Genomic DNA, 23967 nt, shown 5'->3' with positions numbered 1-23967 from the left:
GCGTTCTGCACTGCAAAAAGGGACACATTTTTGTCTTTAGGTGTGAGGTTCCAGATGAGAGAGTGAAGGGCCTCGTTAGAGTTCTGCGTTTTGCCACGTTGGCATCGCTGTAAAAGGCTTTTGTCAGCAAGGCGCTCGTACACTGGAAGCAATGCCAGGCACACATTTTGAGGCAGACTGTACCTGTGTTTGGGTGGGAGTTCATTTCTGGCTATGGCTGCATTGTGCTTGCACCAAGATTCAGCACCACTTGGGCAGAGGGTGTGGTTATGCTTCTCATCATTTGATGTTACATGATGATACGTTGCCATGACTGCCCTCTGCATCCTGTCAATATTTCCTATATTTGATTTCAGTGCCCATCCATAGTAGTTGGTCAGCTTTGAAATGAGGTCTCCAGTGAGCCGACCCTTGCCACCGATGAGCTCGTCGGACTTTTTTGAAACGAGGTTTCTAAGTGCTGTGCCCATTCGTTTTTGGACGTGATTTACACAGTCCTCTTTGTCAACTGAAATAAATCCATACACTTGGGCCTCTTGTACAGCGAGGTACGACCTGCTGTCACCATCGGACAGCATTGTGGTGTACCTCAGGCCGTGGCGAGAAAGTGACCTTTGAAACAGAATGAGGGCTGCCTCAGCCTCCATTTGGCCTGCCTTGCTGCTAGTGTTTTTCTGGCACTCATGTTTTTCCTTCCATTGAGGATACTCCTGGCTGTCAGTTCCTGGTGCACATGAACATCCCAGGCAGAAATTCGACAAAACAACATAATCCAGCACATATCCCGAAAAAAGTTCGATGACTGCAGCAACTCCAATGTGAGATGAGTGCCCTCGTGTGTGCCAGGTTCCATCAAAGCTTACAGCAATGTTCCCTGCATTTCCAAAGTTCAGTTCTTTGTAGAGGTCCTTCACTCTTTTGGCACACTCATCCAGGTTCTTGCTGCACGCTAGTGTTGCTGCCGGGTTCAGTTTCTGTTTCAGGTAGCCCTGATAGGTCTTTTTATGAAGGCCTCTATGCGACACTCCCAGATTTGCGAAAAGATCGTTCAGAGCTGCTTGTGCCAGTCCGGTGCTTTGAACAGCACGCGCCGCAAGCAAATTTATTTCGAAAGGCCTGCAATTTGCCTCCGACTGCCCTGTGACCCGAGGCGAGCATCATTCAGCACCAATTTCACCACAGTTGATGCATTTCATTCTTAGCTTTGCAGCTAGTCCATACTCAGCATTGTCCTTCGTGATTTTCACGGTCCCGCGACACGTAAGGCACCCAGTAGAACGCAGTAAACAGTTCACTGCATCGAGGTCAAGAATCGTGAACGCCGTCGACGAAACGCCTGGCGCACTAGGCGCCGTTGCCAGAAGTTCCATTTTTCGCTTCGTCGCCGAAACTGATGCCAACTCAGCCGTTCTCTCCGCCGCTCGCTGCGTCAGAACTTCGCACTCTTCGCTTGACAAGAAGTGCGCATTCACTCTTGTGCGTTCCGGTTGCAAGCTGAAGCTAGCCGAAACATCCATTTCGGGATCTGCCGAGGTGGCCGCCGCACTCGCTGGACCGCGTTCGGGCGTTCGCGGCGCATCCGAGGTCGCCGTACTTGCCGAGCCGTGTTCCGCTGTTGCTGTGCACTCAGACGTTCGTGAAGGGTCCGCGGCGGTTGCCGCTGAAGACAGAGACACTTTTCGACGCTTTTCGGCACGTTTCTTACGTTTTTTGCCAAATTTGTGCACGGTGTGAAACTTTCAAGGCATCGCGACTACCCAAGCCTTGACAAAATGGCGTCGTTCGTGTTCCGGCATGGAGCAGCCGGAAACAGCCGCCGACCAATGAGATGCGGCCGTTTGAATTCGCGCCATGCACGGACCAATGGAGTAGCTCTATGCTGCTTTTCTTTTTTGCTTTGTATTTTGTTTGCTGGGCAGTCTGGGATGCCTTTGCTTGGCGGAAAAGCAAGCCGAAAGGATGCTCCTTCGAATGAGACAAAGATGGCCGCGATCCGACGCGAAGTTTTGAAACCGCGGACGCTACAAAACGGGCGAATTTGGTGCATTGCATGCGCGCGATCCTCGTCATTGGAGCTATATTATAGTCAATATTTCAGTTATAACAAATCTTTGGGGGCCTAATTTTCGGTAATAGATGCAGGAAAGCATAAGGAATCCAAAAATAATAAAATTGAAAAATCGTTTTTTTCGCAATTTTTTCGTCTTCAAGACCCGGCTCCCTTAAGGAGACATGCATAATGGGCTATGCAACAACCGCCATAAGCACGAGCCATGCTTTTAGAGAAACAAAGGCTTGCTGTGACCTCTGTAAAGTGCAATGAACTTTAAGGCTATTCACACTGGTCAGAAGACAACACATTTATATGTCTTCTGCTGTACTCACCTTTTCTACAGTGTTCACAGCTCTCCGTATGAGCACCTGAAGAGCCCCTTCGTAATGCCTAGCAGCCCTCATCATGCGATCCGGATGGTCCATCCACCTTAGGCGTTCTTGCTTCAATGCCACAGCACCTTCCTGTATCTGCCCTTTCTGTGGCATGAAAACGGTGATTGCTGTATACACAAGTCTTTTAATGTGATACACAAAATCAAGAGACACCCACAATCTCAGCTTCAAGCGTCAGTGCTTCACCGCATGTTGCTGAGAGAACACAGAGCAATAATAAACTGAAATCTGATTCTGAGTATAGAGACATCCCACACGGCCAATAATGTTCATCGGACGTCCGGTTAAAGTACGCACGTCCGAAGCCGCAGTGGGACATCTGCCGGAAGAACGAAACATATCCGAAAACGGTCATCCGAATTGGGACATAAACCGGTAGGAACGAAACAGCCGAAAACACATCCGTATTGGGATGTCCGTAGGATTTACGAGGGATCGTCTTTCTCGGATCAACATTCAAACAATTATTTCAGAAAAATAGCCTCTCGATACAGACCTCAACAGAACCCGTGCTCATCGGTTCGGTTCATGTATGGGCACTGGTGGGCACTCAGTGGAATGGGCTACCAAGGGAATTCTGACCTGAGCGCACTAGTTATAACATCAATGTACCAGTAAAAAAGCAATAGTCCCTGCCAGTCATTGCAATTTATATCAAGCTATCAATGGTCACGTTTTCTCGCGAAAAGCTATCCATTTAAGAAGCTGTCAGAGCAGTTCTGCAGTGTTAGCAGTGCGCTGGCCTTTTCGCACCGCTCCTTGAACGCGCTCACAGCGCTCTGATCCTAATTACTACATTCATGATGTCACTAACCACAAAGAAATGTCCTCAGTTCATGAACTTCAATTGCACATGCATTGCGCCAGCGCTTCAAACACACTATAACTATGGTACATTGAATATATTACCGACGTTTTATCTGCCATGTATGTTTACATATCATAGATGGCTTCAGCTTGTCATGACTCAGTGTACAAATAGTATTAATAAACTGCTGTTAAAAATTGCTTTAATACAAAATGCTGCATATTATTCATTGTGACACATTAAAAATTTAATTCGCAGTTTTTATTTTGGCATAATGTGGTAACATGCTACATATACGTTACTGGCAGCTCGGCCAGTCTCGACTAAGCCAGCCTAAGCCTACGCCAGCCACAGCTGCTAGCCGCTCAGCACGAGTGGCCGTGTTCTCACTGTAGCTTCGCTCGTCAGCGTGTGATTCACAATCCGGAGCATCTAGCTGTGTCGTGGTAAGTAAACATCTTTTAATGCACCCATCAGGGTTATTTAAGTGCTCTTCAATCTGTCTAGTAATTAACAGCGCAAATTTTGGTTTTGGGAGTGGTTCATTTGGTACGAGTGTTCCAACGGTCAATACGGACCGCAAAATGCTTCTGTCGGTTAAACCGCTTGCTTATTCACGCTTAAAATTCGGCACACGTATAGCATACAATCGTCTTTCTTTTTTAATACCAGTTTAGATTATGTACTTGCCTGATTTGACCACAAATCATTCGAAATCTTTCTGCAACATTGCTGCGGCGACCCATAAGCCAAGCCTCGTTATCTGGGTCACCTACCGCCGATGCTGCAGACACGTTTCAGCTTGATTCTAATCGTATCAGGCAAGCAAATTGCCGAAACTGATATTAAAAACGACACAGTTATGTACTATCTGGCAAATAACAGCCGAATAAGCGAGCGGATTAACCGATAGAAGTTACGATTCGCGTTTAGCATTACAGGTTGCAACAGTTAGAACGCAGCTCTGGTTAAAATCGCATACGTTCCCACTGAATGCTTCCAGGGGCACTGCTTTTATCTTTTTAGATAGTAGTAGTAGTAGTAATCTCATCTCATGATTATGTCATTCACTGTGCAAATGTTTTGCGCGACCAAACAATTTCGAGTTCTCATTGTGGTATTTTGAACTGTTTTTTCTAGCTGCAGTGAGGAGCCTACACCCGGACTCAAGGGGCACCTCTGAAACTGTCGCAAAATCGTGGCCGAGGCATTCATCGAAACGGTCAGCTCAACTTGCAACAGCACATATTTAACTAAGCACGTTCTTCTTGATGTATGTACATATCGTGAAATAAAACTTGCATTTCACTTACGACTAGTTCTTCTAATAAAAATAGTGGCCTGCCACCATTTTACAAACAAATGCATGTAAAAACCACGCGGATTTGCTAAGTATGCATGCTACTATGAAACGTCAGAGAATAGCCCGTATGTCCGCGCTCGGATGTCTGCTGGATTAACTGTACATGTTCTGCGGTCTTGCATCGGATTCCGTAGGATGTCCGAGACGACTTTGTGACAAAAACCGGATGACCGACGAAGGTCCGAACGTCCCAAGCCAGCGTACCGACGGTCGTCTGTCGAATGTCAAATGCCATGTGGGATCTCTTAGAGGTTGAGAGGTTAAGGTTGTTACTGGTTACAGGTGGGGTTGGCCTTGCGGGGGCTGCCGGCAATTGCTACACCATGACTCCACTTAAATATCCAGAAGTCAGGCACATACACGCAATCGCACGTAATGGTTAGTAACCACGACTGCAGTAGACATCTGGAGTCCTGTAGGAAAACTAAAAGGCATGTAACCTCCTTTCTACAAGACCGGTTTCCGCACGGGTAAGCAATGTGAACACACTCTAACAAAGGCTTGACAAATCACCACATATCAGATCACAGCAAAAAAGTATTAAGGTGAACGCCTTACTTGGCTCAATGGAGCTGTCAGCAGAAGTGTGAGCAGGGAGCAACATCAAAAATATCACACAATCTCAATTGAAATTGTGATGTAACCATTTTTTTGAGCAGCGTTCAAAGCAGTGTCACACCATTTTGCTTCCAATTTAAAAACCATGTGCTAGTCAATTTAGAGGCTAATTTGCAATAGGGATTCCAACCCACGACCATTATTTGTAAATGTAGGTGTCCACTGAGAAGTGAGACAGATACTGCGCCTTTTTTTTCTCCCAAGAAGCCAAATTAACCAAAGACTAACAATTTGCAAAACTCTGTGACAGTCTATCAATCTTTAACCGCCAAGAAAACCATGCCAAATTATGTGAAACAGTGCTTTAGCAAGTCTTAATCAGTTCAAGCAGAGTTAACTCCAGCTAAATTTCAAAACATTTTCCTTAACAACAAAATGCTCAGAGTCACAAATTCATGACATACTGCTCGCATGTCATGTACTGATGGCTATATAGAGCTTGAATATCAAGTGTGATGTCAACATGTCCTTAGTAGCTAGTGCGTTCTCGACAAAAGTGTTTGGCATTATTTCAGGGAAGCTGTGTGAAGAAAAAAGGAGGGACTGAAAAGAGGGTGGAGTTCCAATTAGCATTGGACAACTCCTCATCCTGATAACTCCTCTGGAAGAAAAAGGGAAGATTAGGTAAAAGCTGCTTACTTTTGTGGAGTCTTTTGGTTGGCTTGAGGCCTTTAGTTTTTCATGCAACTTGGGCATTTGGAGTCTCTTGTGCATCTAGTCCATTGTCACTTTTTACAACACGTAATGACTACTCTGCTTCTATAATGAAGACAGATAACTAAACTTCACGCAACTATGAAGCCTAAAGATGGTGTGGTGACAGAACTTGGTTATTTAGAATGATGCTCTCCCACTGTGCGAATTAACATGTACCTAAAGTTAGTAGTAAAACTACTGAAAAACTTATGCACCCAATTTGATTAGTCAGCTGATAGCCATTCTCTGGCTGTTATAATGCTTGCCTTGCTAGCTAAACCTCGAAAAAAAAGAAAGAAAAATGCCATGCAGCTCCCATCAGCTTTGTATGAACTACTTCAGAGAACAAAAACATTCCATATAGTATATCCACACACTATGAGAGTATGTACCAGTTATGATACTATACCTAAAGAAATGCACAACTAGGCTCACCATCAGCAGTTCAAAGGCATTCATCCAGGTTTTGTTGCCCCCTGGACCGCTCCTCAAGCCTCCCGCATTTCCGGCCATTGCCCCCAAGAAGTCGGCAATGCATGAAAATGCTCTGGATGCTATGGCTGGATCTTTGCTAGCCTCTTCTCCTTCGGCCACTAAACAAAAACAAACAGCAAATTGATTCACGCTTTGGTGCAATGAAGAAGTAAAAGCATTAAAGCAGACAATGAATGGCAGTAAACGACAAATACTGAAAACTTCAAATACGAATATGGGAAAGGAATTCCCTCGAAATTGAATCTAATCAGTGGAAAAAACAAAGAAGCAAACACGGTCATTTTCCACGTCTCAAAATGCTGTTTCAGGATTCACATCGCATTCGCGAGCAAAATTAAATCAAAATTACATAATGTATACCCTATTGAAAAATCCAGTGTAAAGTTTCTGCAGGAATCTGTTACCAGTTTTTGTTTAAGCGGGATCTGCGTGAAACCAGGTGGAGCTGCCATAGCTGCTGAATGCCGTAAAATCTCAATTAGGCGACCAGAAAAATGAATTAGGCTCAAATTGGTGAATAAGGCTGAAAAGTCTGCCGAAAACAATTTGCATCACAGTCATTTTATCTGATCAGCACGTGTACGATGGATGCGTGCATTTGAGATGAAAATGAAGTGAGAACAACATTTTTTCCCAGTTGCGTCAAGTGCTTCGCTTTGCGCAGACTGCCGGGAAGGCCCTTTTCGCAAAACGGCGTCGTTGCGTTTTGAGGGTGCTTCACTGCATAGCCAAAGCAAGCAGTCAAGCATTGCGGCTAAGCGCGCAATGAGAGGAAACTGCGGTGTATTTGGTAATTTCTAAATATTTGGATTCAAGACTGAATATTCGTAAAACCCTAGTGATTAATGAGATGAAACACAAACCACCAACTGCTTACCCCAGTGCACGTAAGCAAGAAATTTGAGAAGGTAAAATTGCAGTCCTGATATTTATTCCAAAAATTATATGGGGCTTGTAGCAGAGCAGAAATTGAAACCGTGAAGTAGCAGCAATGTCAGAGGTTTAGTAACCTCACTAAGGCTGGAGCACTGAAAATGTGTGCATGCATTGGTGGGGAATGGAAGAGTAGATGTTTGGGCAAGTAAAATTTAGTTTACATAGTTCAGTTTATGGGGTTTAATGCCCCAAACCGACTCAAGCTATGAGAGACACTGTAGTAGAAGGCTCCGGAAATTTTGACCACCTGGGGTTCTTTAACGTGCACTGACAAAGCATAAAACACGGGTGCCTTGCTTTTCACCTCCATCGAAAAGCCGTTGCTGAGGCCGGGATTTTCATTTGGAACCCATATACTAACATGAAGTTGATGTTCTACAGTATGAATGAACTTTAGACTCTTCGCATACTACAGAAGCACTTGCACAGGCCACATTTTAATATTCATTAAATGACAACTGGAACTGCCACCACAGACAGTAAAAGCAAAGTGCATGTCCTTATTTATGGACAAAATTTTACAAGCCGGGAGGCCTTGATACTGTTTTCCTCACTGCATTATGAACATGCAGCACTATAATCACGTGCAAAGCATGCCTCTGTATATTATTCAAGCCGTTCATATGCTCTGTTCACTGTTAATGGTTAACTGCTCTGCCAAAACCAAATGTTCAAGAGGGACGTCAGATGACACAGGAGCTGTATATAGCTAGTTAACAACTAGGCAACAAAATGTTTAAACTCTAAATATAGCAAACGGAGACAAACACAAATCATAAGGAAACACCTAGCTCAATGTGCTGATTCCTCCAAATGCATGCTTCATTTGAGATGACTGAGGCGAACTTGCTGCATGGTTCTTCACATTATGCATGTGGCTGACATCAAGGAGGAACATTAGCAAGAAGGGAAGGGGCCAGTGCCTTCCAACGGATCATTCTGTAACTTATCAGAGGTTTTCCAGACGATCTGCAGATGCTCTCAAACTCCCCTCCCCCTCGACCTATTTTTACTAGCAGTTGTAGAGAGAACTGCTTTTAACGATAGTGTACGTAAGTGTTCTGTGCCACAGAAAAATAGGCATCATCCAGACGGTGGCGCTGTTCCACCAGAAAACCCACGTCACGCATGACACCATGCATGCATGTCTCGATTTATTCATTGAAAAGAGGACTTGTAACATGAAATAAAGGTAGCACGTCTCAAGCAACTTTAAAATTTATAAAGTAATTGATTTTGGGTAAAAAAAATTATATGTTTTACTCCAGATTCACACCCACAATTATTGGGTTGCTAGCCAGGCACACTACTGGCTTTGCTGAGGTACCAGGGGAGAGGAGAGGAGGAGGAAGGGTCTGTCTATCTGTGTATGTGTGCATGTGTGTTGACTTATGGAAGCTTAGTAGTGTGGTAATATGGGCAAACAGTGACTGTGTGCAAAAAAGAATCGCTGAAGAGAGCTGTTATTTAATGCTGGCCTCTTACGCACTTTAGGCGGAGCCCTCTAATTTTTTCCATGACACGCACTCTACTGTGTGCCAAGTGTATAAGGGCAAGTTCAGTTCACATACCCATATCGAGCGCAGACATCAGGTCTGCCTCAACACCACAGGCGCAGGCTGCACTCATGTAAGGGGTGATTAGGACGTCCGTTTTTTCCAGAAGCGTCTTTTCAATGATGCAGCATGCAACATCAAAAAATATGTTCCTGCAATAAGCCAACATCGTACGAATCAGTTCTGCGCTCATCAAAATGGTAGGTCCTTTTCCCTGCAGCTGCCCCTGCAAAGCATTTGGAGTAATTTCATTACATTGAATAGATTGAAAGACTACATTACACAACAGTCAAGTGCTGTAACCAAGGTGAAGTGAGAAAACTAACAAATAATAATGAAAGTAATAACTGATAACAAACATCTACATGCTTTTCTTGCATTATTCATGTCAAGCATGGTGTTGAATTTCAATACTACCAATATACATTTAAACACACTGGACAGACATAACCGGTTCCCCTTTTATGCTACAACATAACTGCCAGGAAAAAGCAACAAACCACTACAATCGCATAAAAAAGTCCACAGTGGTCACCCATCAAGAGCTGCAAATGACAAAAACCAGCTGTTAAAATTTTCTTGTTACCCAAACGAAAAGTCAGTCACCAGATGAAATACAAGGACAGGAATTTCGATACCTCTGGCTTATGTGATATAAGTCAATGTCAAAAAGCTGATTTTGTTTGCTATTTGATTTATCAGCAGGATAATACAGGATGCTGTGTACTTTGACCCACTGTTACCAACTGCTGTTTTTAAGTGGCATCCAACCAAAGTCAAACCCACTTATAAAAATACCAGTTAGAACTGGCACAGCACCATTATTTTTCTCCCCGATTCCTATGGCAAAATTCCCCCCTTATAACAATGCTCTCGTAGGGCTTCGTCAGTTATAACAATTTCATTCGGAAGAAACAAAAACAAGGAGATGGCAAAACCACATCAGCCAAACCGTGCTCAGAATGCAAAAGCGCGTGCATGAGGTGCCATGAAAGTGAAAACCCAACCTCACAATGCATGACAATGACTTGACGCACATATGCCAGGCGGCACAGGGGAGGAGAAAAGACTGATACTTTCCAAAGCCTCCTTCTATTAAGCGGCCCATAAAATAATGTTATTGAGGGCGCGCATCTTGTAGAAAATGTGGTACAGCACTGGTGCCGAGGCATCGCTGCATAGGCCACATGCGCCACATGTGCAACTGCGTCAGTCACTGAGGTGCACGTGCCTTGCAAGGTCGGTTTCCTTTTACATCATCACTGTTTTCTTGGTCCTGCTGACTCATTGAATTTCCTGTCAAGAATTGCTTCTAGAAAGTGGGCTTCATTCAAAATGCCAGGATGGAAAGGTTCGCGAAGCTTCCACCGATGTTGTGCCAATGGCAGCGCGTCCAGATTTGAAGGTTTCTTTTATGCTGATGATGCAATCGCGAAAAATGAAGATTTCATTTACAAGGTGATCATCTCCGCTAACAGTGATGATGAAAAGGAACTTTCCCAAAGACTCCTTAAGAATAATAAAGTCCCTTCCGGACTTCATTTAAGGTCCCCCACTCGGGTATGGGCATCAGAAGGGCATCCTGCAGCGAGATGTGAATTAAATATGCCATGAAACACTGAAACATAACTGATATGGATTTTGTTTCCAGCAAAGAAATTTCAAAGAAACATTGTAAGCTACTACTTTCTCACCAATACAAGCTATGGAATTTTTCATTTCATTGTTTTTGTCATAACCTAGCCATAAAAACTGTTGGTTATAAAAATGGTACTATTTCCATGACACTTCAATATTGCTGTAAGCTTAGCTTGGTTTGTTTGGTTTATGGGGTTCAACATCCCAAAGCAACTCAGGCTATGGGCGGCACCATAGTGAAGGGGTCCGGAATTTCGACCACCTGGGGCTCTTTAATGTGCACTGACATCGCACAGAACAGTGGCGCCTTGCTTTTCACCTCCATCAAAAAGCAGCCACCATGGCTGGGATTCGATCCCACATTCTTGGGCACAGCAGTCCAGCGCTCTAACCATTGTGCCACTATGGCAGGGCACTGCTATAAGCATGTTAGACCGCATTATTATATTTCAGTCAACTGCAGAATACTGAATATCACTGGATTTATTAACAGTACTAGAATTCAAGTCATATCATAAGTGCTAAACAGTGTAGACCAAATTACTGCACTGAAATAAAAGGCGTAGTATAAATGCCAGGGCCGTACTGGATACAAGACCACCGAGTTAAAGACCACGACATCAACAAGTATCATCATCATCACCAGTCTGATTCTCACCATTAGGCAAAGACCTCTTCCACATTCCTGCAATTAACCTGGTCCTGTGCCAGCTGCATACCCCTAGTCCCCACAAACTTCCCTATCTCATTTACCCGCCTGTCTTTCTGGCTCCCCCAGCTATGCTTGGTTAGTTACCCTTACCCATCATTGGTCCCCTTGCCGTCACAGTACGCGCTCTGCCGATGACCACTTCTTCTCCCCAATTCTGACAGCTCATGTTCATTCGCTGAGCCACTCTGCACGCTTACCATCTTTTAACGCTACATCTACCATTTTCCTTTCTTTTTTGTTGTCCTCAGTTTAAGCCGTACCCTTTTCATTGCTCTCCACATTCCTGCCCATAGGCGAGTGCTAGTAAGGTACAGTTGTTATATAAAAGTATATAACATAGCTGTTATATGTCATATACCAATAAACATACATCGAAGATAATATACAGTGCTATGGCCATACCAAGACTGTGGCAGCATTCTGATGGTCATATATGCAAAGTATTTTGCACAGAGGTTACATGCACTGCATCTATCAGACTAAGTTTGTGTAAGAACATATGTACACGCAAAAACAACTTTACAGCCTTTTTTATTTTAATTCGTGCCCTGCCTGAAATGTCAGCAGTCAGTAAAATTCCTCAATAGGCCTCCCCACTTGACAGAACACAGATACATCTATCTACTCTCTTTATAATACATCTACACACCTCTTGAGCTGACGCTTTGGGCCAGCCAACATCATGCATTAAAAAAAGCTCCCCTTAACTCACAAACTGCAAAATATCAACAAATTCTCTGTCTCAAATTTGAGTTACTGAAAGTCGAACTGCACACCTTGAGCCAAATACTACACTATGTTCACTTACCAGCGCTTCTGAAACTGGTCCTTCAGGCTCTGGTGCTGCAATACATCCACGAAAGAAAGCTTGGTGCATTTTTTCCACCTACATGAAAATAAAGGTTTGGAAAATATGCCCATAACATGCATTTCTAGTATACAGCACAATCTAGTGCAGTACAACACCTGGTTATTATTGATAGCAGGTCAAACTATTAACATTCACAGTCTCTGACTGGGGGAGTAGCGCACATTTCATAAATACTTTCATCTCATGCTAGTTATTCAAAATTATACATTTATATCTTGACTGGTATTAACTTTTTCATAACTATGTTTGCGACTTCAGGTGTGTCTGCCTGCAATTAGTGCTTCCTTTTCGAAAAGTATTTGCACTGATGTTTCACCACTGAGATAAAAATTCTCAGTAACTTTACTTGCCCATACTGTTCCAACTTCAACATAATACACTCCCAATAAAGCATAGCAACAAGTCTGAATGAACACCAAATACATAAAAAGACGTGGTCCATAGCTCTTCCAAAATTAGTGCTTTTAATAGAAAGCCCAACGTCTTGGACAGAAAGAAAACATGCATGCAAAAAAAAAAATTATTGATATATTTAAATATTTATTTCCTTTAGGCAAACTGTTAAAGATGCTCATGTTTTACGTAACGGGGATCAATACTGCACATGAAGAGCTTAAGCAGCATAGTGTTTTACCACACATGCCCAACATGTGCACTTCAGAATAGCTATAGAATAGAATAGCACTGAGCAGTGCGCACAGTTTGCAGCCAATGCAACATCTCGAACAAAATCTTTCGCAGCAACCTACATATCCATCTTGAAAAGACCACTCAAAAATAATAATAAAGGGAAACAAAGGAAGCATGCCGCACTCCTCCACACGCTCTTGACATGGCACTGTGCTGACTATGAGCAGCGCATCTTGAAAGCTCTTTCGACCCCATGTGAACAGCTTTGCAGTCATTAGGCAGTCCTGTTGCTGTCCCAGCTGCAAAAGTTGAAAACAGAGTCATGTAAAAAAAGAATAAAAGTTTCAAAGTGCGAGTTCACTAGCTCACTACTGAAAGAATGAATGCACCAATCGGGACAAACTTCGACAACGTTAAAGGGATCAACAACTGATCAAAATGTGTCATGAGATCAAAGTGAAAATTAAAAAATCTTGTCTTATATTGCGACAATCAAGCACTGTATAATGTTGCAGGAAAAGCGATTGAACTTTTTAGTCAGCATTGACAGTCGCACAAACCAAGCTAAAGTGACATCCTGCAATGAAACCTTGTCATTACTGGCATAATCCACTACGTGACTACAACTCCGTTAAATGATACTATTTAGTATATGTTGCTATGCGAGCAGTGTTTTTAATTTCAGGAATTGTACATTTCATTAAAGCTCGTGAAATCCCCTTCATACACTTGCTGAAAAGCAATTTTCCCGTTGCATCGCTGATGAAGTACTGTAACTTTTTGTAACTAATGTCGTCACAGAGTTTCACATTTTGTACTGAAGCAGTAAACACAGTCAACTCAAACTGTTGTCAACGGGGTACACATAAAGGTTTCGTTATGGAGAAATGGACGTTACGCTATACTAAAATCATGTAATTACTACATGGTGGCTGGAGATACATTATTTTTAATTCATCACTTTGTTTCATACCACATTTACAACACAGATTATTGCATAAATCAAATACTATAAAGCCACAGGCTCACTTCACCAATGAATGCCAAAAGGACTGTGTTAAGGCTCAGGCATCTGGATGCTTGTGTCTTGCTGGCATGCAATCACTACAGTGCTAGCTGATCAAGCTTTCCAGCATTGGGAAATATAAAAACAGATGCAGCCACTGGCTAAAAATTCTCGGCACAATTTCTAGACCATTCGGCGCATTGGGTTTTCTGTTCAACATTCTTCCTGTTTACATGACTCTTGATATGCCAATCAGATTTGTATTCATTATTTCCTTTTTTGTTTCCTTTAATTTGTTTCATTCATCGCCCACTTTTCATATATCTCGAGAACTTGCACCACTATTTCAAAAGCTGCTTCAGACACCTCTGGCTTAAGTCTGTCCTGCTTTCCTTCCGCAGTTTGCATTCCATTTTTTGTACTGCAAATAAACTAGGTAATGAGACAGTGTTTAAGACTTTACATAACCTGAGTTGTCGATGTAGGCCATAAGACATCTTTGGTCAAAGCAGCAATATTACAAAATTCTTGGACAGGGTGCTTGCCCTCATGAAGCTGTTCTTCAGCAAAGGGAACCTAGAAATAGAAAACCAAATGCATGCATTCAAACAAGAAAAAAACTAAACGCTAAATAACAACATTGCTATGAGATGTCATGGCTCAGAAAAAAAAAGGGAAAAAAAAAAGTGTTACAAGCTTAAGCTATCTGCATATGCTCGAAGTTTATAAATCTGCACAAACGCATGTCTATTTTCCCCATTTTTCTTTTTTCACATAAAGCTGCAATATATAAAGGATTCATAGTAAGCATTGCAGCATTCAAACTATTCTAGCTGGATAATAAAAGTATAAACTTTCGGATCAACTGAAGCAGCAGTGACCAGATAAATGTGATGATTTTAATAATCAGTTCAACAGCTGAAAAGTGAGGCAATATTTCGTTTAATTATTCACAAATTGTACACATTTCGGTTTATAAGTGACACACCGACGATTAAAAAGAGAGGCAAAGCCGTTAAACCTCGAAGTCTAGTGGTTTTTCTTTAAAATTACAGCCCACAATTGTACCCTTTCGGGACCGTGGAAAAAGCCAGCAATTCTGATAGGCATTAAAACTGCCTTAGCCCTTCAACTGCCACTTATAAGATAGTTCGGAAGACTATATACACACACCCCCTGCCAATTGAGAGTATACTCATGTTGCCTTTATGGAGAAGCCACATAAAGGCATAAAACTTGTGGAGTAAATTTGAAACAACATTTAGCACTGATGTTTCTCCATTTGCGCCATCACCATCGTCAACACAGAGTCACTTCCTTGTCGTCAGCAGTGTAGCCATGGCAAAACAAGCGTAACCTGCCAAACGTAATAAAAATATTTAATAAACATGTGCTGCAGAGCATCGCAGTGTATCACTAGCTTAATTTTCCATGTATCTAACATGTAAAAATATCCTGGCCAACATGCAAGAAAACCCAGCAGGGAGTGTGCCGCAGTCCCCCCCCAAAAAAAGATGGCAATGAAAGGGTTAACGATGCATTTTTTTTTTTTTAATTTCAAGTCCTAAAAACTGCTGAAAAAAAGTACATGTGAAAGCTGGAAATGCTTAAAGAAAGTTGGAAAAATTCTTTTCCTGGTTGTGGAAATTTGGGATGCCTGTCTGTAGGTTTCTTTTTTTGACTTTGCGACGCTTGCAAAACCATCGACAAAACAGGCCATTCTGACCGGTGTGCAAAAATATTTTTCACTAAATTTTTTTCTCCATAATCTCGTTTCTCGTATAAATGCATGGAAGTGCAGCTAAATAAATGGGCTTTTAAATAAAAAAAATAATTTGTCTAAACCTAATGCACAAAATAGCAAACACTATCAAATATAAAATTTCTTCAAAACAAACAGAAAAGGTGGAAATGCTTGACTACGAGAGTTAGAAACCATACTAAAAAAATTCCTGAATACACAAAATGAGGAACATCGCCTCTTTTCTAAAATAAGCAAAAAAAAAAAAGGCAGGTTTATTTACAACTTTTACTTGTGCTTTCTCACACCAGTGTTCACCCCTCAGTTCTGTGCACGGGTTTCATGCACTCATGGAGACAGTTCCGGGAAGCACCTAGACACAAATTTACCGTGCATAAGTTTTTTTTTTCTGGACCTTTCTAGATACTCTGCAGAGGATGGAGTAGGAGTACGAGCTTGCTTGCCATCATCAAGATTGTAAAGCTAAAGTATTTGCCTATTCATAGTATATACTTATATAATAAGGGAGTAATTACTCATTCACATCCACCCAAGCGCAGCCATACGGCTACATAGGAAAGCTGTACAGCTTTCTCAGAAGCTTCATAGTTAAAGGGCCACTGTTAGGCTAGACCTTTTAAGCAAAGGAGCCCAATGCTTCGATCAGGTACCGGAGATAGTCTGTGCAAAATGCTACAGTGATACGCACGTCACAAAACAGCAAAAATACAAATCAGAGCTGTCTCATACTCTCCTTTGGAAACCAGCTTCCCCATTCTCTACGCTGGCCTGACAAGCCACTAGGCTGACGTCAGGATTGCAATGACATCCACTGGTCCGTCTCGCTGACTGATGGGCGAAGGATGGGCGTACTGTCCACCGCTCACTGCACGCTTTTCCCTCTCCCGTTTTGTTCACTCGCTTTCACTCCGAAGCCCAACCTCTTGTTTTCTCTCCCTTTTAGGAGACGCCCCACCTCCCGCCAAACGCTGAGGAGGGAGGGGAATTTGGCCTGTGGAGGCTAAACGACCAGGCAGGAGAGTGAAAAACCTCTGAGAGGGTACGAAAGAACAGGGAAACACAAAATCGGCTGATTGCAGTGGCTGTAACTGCGTTATCAATTACTCTTTTCAAAAACTTTTTGTCGCCTTGTGTTCTGGGGGCAAAGCCTCACAGTCACCAGGGAAGAAAATATTTTCGACCGGAGGGTGGGCAGTGGCGTTGTAAAGAAAAATTCGTCCTGGCCCAGGAATCGAACCCGGGACAACCGTTTTCCTGGGGCAGTCACTCTACCAACTGAGCTAACCAGGACGGTCAGCAGATCAGTTGGTAGGGCGGGAGCAAATTGATCAACAACTCGAAGTGGGAACGGTGTTGATCGAATATTGAGGAGAATCCCCCAAGGTGGAGTATATTTGTAACGCGGGAGTAATTACTCATTGACACCCACCCAAGCGCAGCCACACGGCAACAAAGGAAAGCTATACAGCTATCTCAGAAACTTTGTAGTCAAAGAAAAGTTCATCCTGGTCCAGGGATCGAACCCGGGACCACTGCCTTTAGGATACCTTGTATCCTTGGGACAAGAAAAAAAGTTAGCAGCCTAGAGCAATCGGAAACTTCTGTTATCCAAATCTGAGTGCCACGACTGCACCTTGGCCCAAGTGCACACCAGTTTCCCAATTTCTATTTAGTACGGTGCGAAAACCTTACTAAATAGACATAAAATAGTGTGAACATTTAGCGATCATATGCACCTGGCCCAGAGTGAATAGAAACTAACTGAAAATTTGCTCACACTTGGCTAGAAGTCAATGGACAGGGCTTGCATCACTGCATCAGTTTTTGTGCTGAGGTCGGAGCTTTCAAAGTCTCCTTCCGATTCTTCGCTACAGGTATCATCAAAACAATTAGGAGTCAAAGTGGCTAAATGGTGCAATCGATGGTGGTTTTCTGCACAACCCGACTCAAATTACATGAAGTTCCACTAGTTCAGCAGCGTCTGCACTCCATTTCAAAATCTTTTAAGTATCGCCACCTGCTGATAAAAGAACGAACTAGGCCATAACTGAAGGTTAATATTCCAAACTATTCTTCTAGATGGCGATGCATGTTCCAGCATGCAGAGATTTAAGCTTCGTAGTGCACGGAAATTTTTTTTTTTTTTTTTCATTATGGCCTGTTGTGAGATTCCAAAACGTTAAGGCTCTCAAATGTGGTGAAGGTCACCATGCTCCTGAAGTTCTCACTAACACTTAAAAAAAAAAAAGAGCAACATACAAAACTAGGGGTGTGCATGTTATTTGATTCGTATTTAAAAAACTAATATTTGGAATTTTCAAATATTCAAAAAATTACCAAATACAACAAAAATTATTAACTGCAATTTCACCACACTGCGTGCTTCACCGCAAAGCTCAACCATGTGGGCTACGCAATGAACCGCCCTCAAAATGCAACGGGGTCGTTTTGTGATGAGAGACCTTCCTTACTGAGAAGAGGCCCTTCCCGATAGTGTACGCAGTCATGCACTTGATGAAACCGAGAAAATCGTGCATATGTTGATCAGTAAAATTATCCTGGTGCAAGCAGTTTTCAGCAGTTTTTCAGGCCCATGAACACTTTCCTGTCTGCGGGAAAAGGGGTGGTTTTTGGAAGGTGTCAATATTTTTTTTCCTTTAACAAAACTGCTTGGTATCAAATACCAAATTGTAGAGAAGGCAGAAAAATTGTAGTTAAAGAAATCACACACACACACACACACACACACACACACACACACACACACACACACACACACACACACACACACACACACACACACACACACACACACACACACACACACACACACACACACACACACACACACACACACACACACACACACACACACACACACACACACACACACACACACACACACACACACACACACACACACACACACACACACACACACACACACACACACACACACACACACACACACACACACACACACACACACACACACACACACACACACACACACACACACACACACACACACACACACACACACACACACACACACACACACACAAATGCATCAAGGTTTCTTGACACAAATAAAACAAAATATTTTCAAAATATACATTTTTTACAACAGGGACCAATGCAACATTGCAGCAAATTCTAGCTTCCTGTGTACAGTATTCGTTGAGTTGGGAAAGAAAACAGTAGTCGAGGTCGAACCCTGGCTGTTCTCTAGCGGAAAACATGATTGCCTGTGATGACCGCGGCAAGTAATACTGCCCAAAAGACGTCACCCTGCAGAAAACAGTTGTGACCTTCAAAACAGTGATCTTTTCTGATCAGCGTGCAGCAAAAGCGGAACTTTTCTGGGGCGAAAGCGAAACTTATTGGGGCATGGCTGTCGACGTTCCGGGTCGGTTAGACATAGTTTCGCTGTAAGTCTGAAGAGCTGAATTCGTCTTCCGAGTCATCACTGCTGCTGTTCGCGTCCAAAAATGAGCTCTCCGATGCATCAACTTCCGCGGAAATGGCGAGTTTCCGCGCAGCAGGAGTGCGCAACGTTGACACCATGATGTAAACAAGGAGAGTCCATCACCTGACTTCGGAGACCATCTGGACGGGCACAGCATGGCGGAAAAAATATAGCCAAAAGCAAAATTGAAAAAAGGAGTTCTCTATTTCCCACTGAATGACGCCACTTATCAAGGAGCGCTTCGAAAACAGGAAAATTCGAATCGTGAAACCATCGATAACGGGTTATCGATGGGAATAGGCACGGACAGGAAAGTGTTAATAATTCAAGCTTTCAGTTAATTGGGACATTTCTTCTGGTCCCTTGAATACTGAATTAATAAAAATTTACTGTATTCAACAGTAATATGACAGCTCCACATGGTTTCATGCAGAAACTTCCTGCACAAAAAAAAAAATAAATAAATAAATAAAGGTATGCGAAATCCTTTACAGTAAAACCCCGCTGTTACGTTCCTCACTGCTGCATTTTCCCGGCTGTTTCATCGTTTTCATCCGGTATCTGCATAGCTCTCATAGGATGCAATGTATTGGGAACCCGTTGTTACGTTGTAGCAGTGAAACATTCCTGCATGATACATCGCAACCTGACTCCCTGAATCTGCCTAAGCAGTGTGCGTCAACTGCCATTTTGGCTTTTGACGAATTTTGGCCAGGCTTGGCTACGGAACTGGTGGCAAGAAGCTGCCGGGTTCAATCTCGAGACATTCAGCTAAGCAGCTAAATGCCATAGCCAACTAAGTTATTGCCTCACGCGAGTGCTTGTGAATATCAAATCCAGCTACAGGTTTTCCAGCCCAATGTTATAAAATCTGTCTCTCATATTTTTAAGGAAAAAAAAAAAGAAAGCATGAACAACTACGTCATGCAACCTTACCTTCAGGCACTCATCAATTCCAAATACGATGACAACGGGCAAAGCCGTGTCGGAATTTTCCAAACGAACTTCATACTGAAGTACACAAGTGTTCGCTGGAATTTCGAGGGCCTGAAAGTAAAAACAAATTGCTTTATCAAGTCTATCACAGGACTTCCAAAGGGAAAGAGTAGCTGCCCGACTGCAGTTCATTACGAGCATCAATATATGCATCTTCCAAGCAGGCTGGTTAGGAGAGCTACAATCACCAATGCCAAAGCAAGTAAAATGAAATGTGTTATTTGAAGGTTTCTGTTAAGAAAGATGAAATCTCAACAGTATGTACAAAAAGTAGATAAGCAATCACTGGCACCAATGACTAACATGCCCAATAAGCAGCTGACAATCCTCTATTCTTGAACGATTGCAAAGCACTTAACTGGGCTACACTAACATAAAATTTAGTAGTGAAGAACAAAAAAATTACTCAATGAGCAACAAAACAAAATCAGCCACTAATGGTAAATTCCAGGAGCAGGTTTGTACAGGTTTTGGACTGAGTGCTGCTTGTTTTGATACAAGGCTGTTTCAGTGGCAGATTAGGATCGCAAACCCCGTGTTACGATGGCCCGTTGCGAACAGCTGCCAAGTCAAGGCTGCTCTGCTAAAATCGGTAGGTGTGACTGGAACTCTTTGCAATGTACAGTCGAACCCGGATATATCGAACTCGAAGGGGATCGCAAAATAGTTCGATATATCGATAATTCGATATACAGAAATCGGCTTGTGACGGCACTTACGATGCAAAAAAACGATACCGTATTTGTCGCGTAATCAACCCACTCGCATAATAAACCCACCCTCCACTTTTGCACTGCAAATTTGAAAAAAAAAAAAAAATGTGTTAAGGCCAGCTCGCTCACATGCAAGCGATTAAGCGATCTCAGCGACGAGCGGCAGCGACAAAGCGAAAAATTTCAAACTTGTTGGAACTGCGTCCCTCTCGCTGCTCAAGCCACCGCGGCAGCTCAGAACAAGGTCTTTGTGTCACCGCGGCAGAAATTGCGAGCGTTTTCGCTTGCATGTCGATGGTACGGGTCACTCCGTTTCAGTCGTCTCATCCACAGCTCATTTCTTGGCAGCGTGCCAGGATGCTGCGCAGCGATAACGTCGGGGCACGTTTATCTTTTGATAGCTCCTGCGGTGGCGGCGAGCGAACTTGGCAGAGTGCCCGTGATGGCTTGATTGCACAAGCCTGGTTCGATTTATCACGCCGCCGCCGCGCTTGAGGCGGGCGTCATGATCGCAGCAGCTGATCACATGCTTTCGTTGATTCATACATGCAAGGATAAACGACTCCCGCAAAAAAGAAAAAAAAAAAAAAAAAAAGACACCTGCCATTTTTTAACGTCTGAACAGCACAACGATAAGAAAGGATGACTCGAAAAAAAAAAAAAAAAAAAAAAAACAGAGAGAGCTGCCGCTTTTTAACATTCGCAGGCGCCATAGCCACGTCAGCCGCCGCGCGCAGAGGGTTCGCAACAGACGCTGGAGAAAGCGTCCAACACCTGTCTGAAAACGGGCTGAGCTGGCTTGGCGCATACATAGCACGTGCTGAAGGAGAGAGATAGCTCGGCAAAAGGATGGGCACACCCACGCACATGGCTTGCAAACGTCATGTGTTGGCACGCGGGAAACGATAACTGCAGATGCGCGCCTTTGGGGAATGGGCGCGGCGCTGCGCAGACCAGTCGTCGCCGAACTGTCCCCTCTCACTCCTTCTGCGCGTGGCTTGAAAACGTCACGCGGCAAACGGCCAAGGGTGATGCGATCGTCTCTGGGGAAGGCACACTTTCCAGTGTGTGGTGCCGAGTTCGATATATTGAACGACCGGTGAAATTAAGTTCGATATATGATGCGGCTTTCCTATACTTTTACATGGGATTTTCAAGGGGATATTCCGTGAGTTCGATATAACCAAAATTCGATATATCCGGGTTCGATTGTATTTAATGGTGCAATCCCTATTTGTACCTCCCAGTCAATCGATTCTGTAGCAGACAATGTCTATGGGAGCTCACAAGGAATGCCAGATACCCTCTGTGGCATGCAAATTCACCTAGCTTGATCTAACTGGACTAAGGGTGTTTCAAACGCAGATTTGGAGCAAATGACTCCCACTGGATTGAATCGTATGCTGTACAGAGGATGGATCACCTAGATCTGTGACTGGAATTTACCAAAATCAATGCCTGTCTTGTTCTTACCTCATCTTTTGCATTTACTGTCAACCCATTTATGTAACAATCCTTGCCAATAAAAACTTCCGAGGCTTCCAGGTGGCAGTCCTTCAACAATGAGTTTCTTCCAATAAAGCAATATTCACACCTCATTAAAGTATTCATGAGGATGGAACTTTTGTCAATTCTTGAGCAGCTGACCTGTACAGAATCATCAAAGAACGCATGAATATTAAAAAACAGTGTCATTTAAACTAAAATTCAAGGAAGAAAACACAAGGAATATCCTTACTATGGTTATAACACAAATATAGTTTGAGAAAGCAACTAGGTGAAAGTACAAAAAATGTGTAATAGCACACTGCACATGGGCACACAGAACACAAAGAAATCGTGGGCCCTGTCGTCTTGCATATTACTTTTTTCCCTTACGCACAGATTTAAATTATCGAATAGCACCAGCTAGCTCAACTTACTTTGTTTCTAGCTTTAAAAACCTTCAGCCAAACTTCAAAACTTTTGGAGCGTGAACTTTTGGAGGCATTTCACCTCGGGAATAGGGGAGATAAGTGCGCCAGCGATACGTTGGTGCAGCTCTGGAAGGCAGAGGTCAGTTTTCTTGATCGTGTTTTGTAATAATCCTTGTTTTGACTATGTCTTTCTGTTATTGATATGTACTGCGCATGTCTCCCTTTCAGCATATATTGGCTGCTGTTGCTGCAAATAAATCAGATGAGAGCTAGCGCGTGTCCTGTGTCGTCTTCACTCGAGTGTGTCTTCCTGCGCGCTTTTACCTTTCGTCAAGTTATAAACAGCTGTATATATTGCCACCTGGCGTTCCTAATGTTCTTAGATAGCGCCTGGAAGAAGAGGACACTGAAGTCGGCTCGCGCGTTTCGTTCGGAACTGCGCCCGTCCCTACAGCTTAGCCCTGTCATTCGCGTTTTGCCCTGTTGTTCGAGACTCCCCCTCTAAAAAGAAATCGAAGACGGGGCACGAGCGATGGGCAATGCAAGCGAAAACAAAGATCATCACATGGACAGAATAGATAACGGAGGCGAAGTAAGGTGTCCTACGCAACACAAAACGCGCATAGCACACTACCGCATGAAATAGGGCTTCATGCGGACAACGTGCACGACCTCGGAGCGTGGTTGCCGACACAAGGGCTGCACAGTACCCACTGGAAGAACTTCATATGTTACTTCCGTGACACAGCGCAGAACTTCGTAAGGTCCGAAGTAGCGGGAAATCAGTTTGTCACACAAGCCGGGCCGACGCACCGGGGTCGACGCCCAAACTCTCTTCAGGATGGTATGTGACGTGTCGATGACGGAGGTTGTAGCGGCGTGCATCCGTGCCCGGCTGTTGCTAAATGTGAAGGAGGGCAAGTTGACGTGCTTCCTCAGCACGCTGAACAAACTGCTCGGCATCTGGCGTGAGTGGATGATCTGTGCAGCTTGGAAGCATGGCATCCAACATTGTTTGAACGTCACGTCCGTAGACTAGGCGAAATGATGTAAAACATGTCGTCTCATGGGTGGCCATGTTGCAGGCATATGTGATGTCGAGGAGAATCTCATCCCAGGTTTTGTGCTGCGAGTCTATGTACATACATTGCGATCATATCAGCGATGGTTATGTTGAGTCTCTCCGTGAGGCCATTCGTCTGTGGGTGATATGCAGTCGTTTTTCGGTGGCTGGTATGACTAAGCTCGAACGCGTCGTGCATGACCTGTGTCGTAAACGCGGTGCCTCGATCGGTGACGACTAGGGACGGTGCACCATGACGCAACACGATTAG

General features: G+C 43.5%; 1 protein-coding gene across 2 annotated transcripts in view; it reads right to left on the bottom strand.

The window, feature by feature from the left end:
* LOC146205900 (L-fucose kinase-like) overlaps positions 1 to 23967 on the bottom strand; it is a 94260-nt gene that overhangs the window by 39088 nt on the left and 31205 nt on the right. For both annotated transcript variants that reach the window (XM_084590565.1, XM_084590566.1), the window contains 8 exons: positions 22191 to 22364; positions 19945 to 20055; positions 14246 to 14353; positions 12955 to 13070; positions 12079 to 12156; positions 8936 to 9072; positions 6369 to 6526; positions 2386 to 2532 (listed from right to left, as the gene is read on the bottom strand). In XM_084590565.1, the coding sequence (XP_084446691.1) occupies positions 2386 to 2532; positions 6369 to 6526; positions 8936 to 9072; positions 12079 to 12156; positions 12955 to 13070; positions 14246 to 14353; positions 19945 to 20055; positions 22191 to 22364 (1029 nt within the window). The remainder of the gene's footprint in view (positions 1 to 2385; positions 2533 to 6368; positions 6527 to 8935; positions 9073 to 12078; positions 12157 to 12954; positions 13071 to 14245; positions 14354 to 19944; positions 20056 to 22190; positions 22365 to 23967) is intronic.

Source organism: Amblyomma maculatum, chromosome 1, assembly GCF_055883805.1.
Source record: "Amblyomma maculatum isolate TAMU_Amacu chromosome 1, ASM5588380v1, whole genome shotgun sequence".
NCBI classification, from domain to species: Eukaryota; Metazoa; Arthropoda; class Arachnida; order Ixodida; family Ixodidae; genus Amblyomma; species Amblyomma maculatum.
This window is presented reverse-complemented; position numbering and strand designations above follow the sequence as displayed.